The sequence below is a fragment of the Ciona intestinalis genome, unplaced genomic scaffold, assembly GCF_000224145.3.
Source record: "Ciona intestinalis unplaced genomic scaffold, KH HT001081.1, whole genome shotgun sequence".
Taxonomy (NCBI): domain Eukaryota; kingdom Metazoa; phylum Chordata; class Ascidiacea; order Phlebobranchia; family Cionidae; genus Ciona; species Ciona intestinalis.
Window position 1 is genome coordinate 52,268 of NW_004191402.1, and position 3,835 is coordinate 56,102.

The following is a 3,835-nucleotide window of genomic DNA, read 5'->3' on the forward strand; positions in this document are numbered from 1 at the left end:
GACGAGGGGAGGGTGTTGTTGGCGATCAATTGGTCCGCTGCAAAAAGTTTTGGGTTAAACGTTTTAAATTAATAAGAATTTTTGAAACATGTTATCACTTATTACCTAAAATATTTACTTTCATATTCTTATACATGTATGTCCCTTTACCTATATCAACATTTTAAAATGCAGGTTCATTTCTGAATGAATGTAACTTATTTTTACCTTTTGCCCGCTTACTAATTACCATGCATGTAACTTTGTGGGTGATATTACCATAGCTTTTATGTATGGCTCATAATTTGGACAACCTATCAGTGACCACTGGGTTGAAGCAATTGCCGTTAAGTGTTTCGCCCAAGGACACATTTACCCACAATGGTAGCAGCGTGGGACCCATTATCATTAGGTTACGATACAAATACCTCTACAAATGCATTTTAATTTTTGTATTGAAATATAATTTATAAAATTAATTATTTCAATAATTTGCAATGCGAAAATATCATTGAATTCTCAATAAATATATTTAGAGGCGAATTGGCATATTGACATAATATATAAATTATTTATTGATTTTTAGTTTAAACACTTTCCATTCAATTCATCCATGTTAATATTGACTTTGAGGTCATTAGTAAGGACAAAGCTGCTTTCATCTGTTTTGAATAGATATAAAATTCCTCCTATGGTAAAAACTGTCGTAACCAGAAATAAATACTGCAAATATGCATTGTGGAACAGGTATTCACAACAAAATCACACTTTACTTATAGTTGGTTTCATTTGAAAAAGTAAGGATTTGACAACCGATATAACGTTTGAAAAAGCCATGATATCATTTGAAAAATTTTGGTTACTTGGTTTAAAAACCATAACCGTCATGTATTTCTACCTAGTGGTCACTAATGAATTATCCAAATTATCAGCCACACATAAAAAAATTCTCAACAAAAAATAATTACCTACAAAGTTATGTAAAGGTACGTGGTAACTTGTAAGCGGCACGAGGTGTATGAAACAGAACACCTGTGTTATACCAACTGTCGTTGCCCCGCCATGCAAGGATAAATAAGTTACATATGTGGTAACTCGTAAGCGGGAACGCGGTGTATAAAAACAGAAAACCCGTGTTATAACGACTGTCCTTCCCCCGCCATGCAAGGATAAATAAGTTACATACGTGGTAACTTGTAAGCGGGCACGAGGTGTATAAAACAGAACACCTGTGTTATAACGACTGTCATTTTTCGGCCACGTGCAGATAAATAAGTTGCATTAGACACAACCGTTTGAAACATTTGCTTATCAAAAGATCTATTACAATAAACCGCTTCTACTTACTAGTTATTGAGCATTCTTGAGAAAACTCTATATCTTCAGCTTGTTGTTGCACAACTCTATCAAGCCCACATTCTTTATTGCACTGGAACACCAAGTTTTTGGCTTGGTTGAACGACACTTGCATAAGAATCAACATCATCAGCAAAAATAACATCTTCAAAACACAGTTAATGATATAAAACCTTGAATAAAACAGGACTTAGGTTTTCATAGTTACTAATAAAATTACCGCATATTAAGCAAAATTAATCACTAGATAATTAATCACTAAATGAAACCAATCTTTTTCAACTAACATATTAACTGAATTGCTAGAAATAGAATAAGTTACACTTTTTATATTATCCCAAGTTGATCTTTTTTTTAATAACACTAACAGTAAAACCTGTTATAATTTCTACAAACAAATTGTGGTGTAACACATTTTACTGAAAACCTCATCATAAATTTCACCTGTCTGTTGAAACACATTCTTGGGCTTCAAAAACATTTTAACAGTCTTTCCACTGTATTGTTAAGGTACAAAGCAGGGATATTATATTACATTAATTCCTTGTGTTTTGGCTCTCGTGTTACTTTTTGTAAATTTCCCCACTGGATTAATGAATTAATACATTCGAAAAATATTTATATTTTTGTTTTATATAAATGTATATTCTGTTCTAGGTCACAAAAAATGATTACCAAAACTTAAAAGTTATATATATACAAAAATTTCGAAGTTATTAAAAAAAACTCGAAAATAATTTTTAGTTTGATTAAAAAATATCATTTTCGAAACAAATTTGGTTTGGTCATCACTGCATTGGTAAAACTTGTTAGGTCATCACTGCATTTGTAAAATTTATTTGGTCACCACTGTATTTGTAAAACTTGTTTGGTCATCACTGCATTGGCAAAATTTGTTTGGTCATCACTGCGTTTGTAAAATTTGTTTGGTCATTACTGTATTTGTAAATTTTTTTGGCCATTACTGCATTTAAAAAAATTATTTGGTCATCACTGTATTTGTAAAATTAGTTTGGGCATCACTGCATTTGTAAAGTTTGTTTGGTCATCACTGCATTTGTAAAATTTGTCCGGTCATCACTGTATTTGTAAAATTTATTTGGTCATCACTGCATTTTTTAAACAACAACAATGCAATATATATTTCATAAACTGCCATTAATAATACTGCAATGAAAAAAATACTGAAGAATATTTGCTACAGCCTTAAACACATGGATAACTGGTGTTACAAAACGTTTGTGCAACTCAGCAAGTGTATATACATATTAGAAATATAAAACAAACTAAATCAATGCATGATAACATACCATATAGGATTATTTGCTCAAGGTTTCTGTTTTAAATCTTATCTTTTGTACAGCGCTTAAAAAATTTTGTAACGCGCTTAAAAAATAATTAAAAATTACTAGTGAAACATAACGTGGAAAAGCTTTAAATTAAAATTACAACTTTAATAAAACAATAGATTTAAAGAAGAGACCTGCAGCCGAACACAGACAAATACAGCAGCGTTTCGTACATGAGGGTAAACAATACACAAGGGTTATTTATATCAATAATAAGTAAAAAAAGTAAAAAGCATACACTGTGAAATGTTCCAGAACATTGTATGTCTCAAATTGGTCAACACTTTTTTAAATCAATTTGGTCAACACTGTAAATTAATTTTGTAAACACTTAAAATTAATTTGACCAACACTTTAAAACTAACTTTGTCAACGCGTTTTAATACTAATTTAGCCAGCACTTTAAAATGATTTTTGTTAACACTGTTTTTTCAATGATTTAAGTTTCGGTCTCGCTCCATGTTTAATAAAAACTTCTATTTCTTCACGGTTGACTGCAGAAACTACTGGTGCGGAACATGAAAATGAACTCTCAACGAGCCTCGTCCTACCAGAATTAACCCCACTTTTGGGGCTAAAATTTTTACCCTTTTTTCCACAAAGATGTTGGACAAATTTGTCCAACTCAAACACCATATCAAAATTTCTGAAATTTTTCAAAAACTTCGGAACTGTTTTTCTTGACACCTCTCCAAAGTAACAAACAGTGAGACGTTTTTTTGAATCTGTTAACAAAATATTCTTGGCGTAGCTAACAGCCGCTGAAAAGGAATCGTCTTGAAATGTTTTCTCCTCTAAATAACTGTCACACGCTGGCGTGAAAAGCAAAACAATATGATTACATTCTTCGACTCTCATCTGGAACCAACTTGGTTCAAACCCTCGTTTCAGAGAACAATGAAGGTTAAATTTGATATTGTTTTTCTGAAGGCAGGAGACTACACGGTTTGAGATATCTTTATATTCATCATCTGTTTCCAACGGACTTAACAGAAACATGAATTTGGTGTCATCTGGAAAATTAAATTGATTAAATTAGTGGTAAAGGTGCTAGAGTACCTGCCTATAATCCAGAGGTAATTGGGTTCAAGCCTCATCGCTGCTACCATTGTGGGCGCATGTGTCCTTGGGCAAGACACTTAACGACAATT

General features: G+C 32.0%; 1 protein-coding gene and 2 long non-coding RNA genes across 4 annotated transcripts in view; 1 reads left to right on the top strand and 2 right to left on the bottom strand.

Annotated features, from left to right (window-relative positions):
- Positions 1-1,505, bottom strand: part of LOC100178362 — a 9,822-nt gene extending 8,317 nt beyond the window's left edge. For both annotated transcript variants that reach the window (XM_026839954.1, XM_002119344.4), the window contains exon 1: positions 1,327-1,505. In XM_026839954.1, the coding sequence (XP_026695755.1) occupies positions 1,327-1,480 (154 nt within the window). In that variant the 5' untranslated portion in view covers positions 1,481-1,505. The remainder of the gene's footprint in view (positions 1-1,326) is intronic.
- The window catches only part of LOC113475610, an 11,011-nt gene extending 9,068 nt beyond the window's left edge, over positions 1-1,943 (top strand). Inside the window, exon 2 of the long non-coding RNA XR_003397365.1 lies at positions 1,366-1,943. This is a non-coding gene — a long non-coding RNA (uncharacterized LOC113475610). The remainder of the gene's footprint in view (positions 1-1,365) is intronic.
- Positions 1-3,835, bottom strand: part of LOC113475611 — a 23,224-nt gene extending 19,389 nt beyond the window's left edge. The window contains exon 1 of the long non-coding RNA XR_003397366.1: positions 3,744-3,835. This is a non-coding gene — a long non-coding RNA (uncharacterized LOC113475611). The remainder of the gene's footprint in view (positions 1-3,743) is intronic.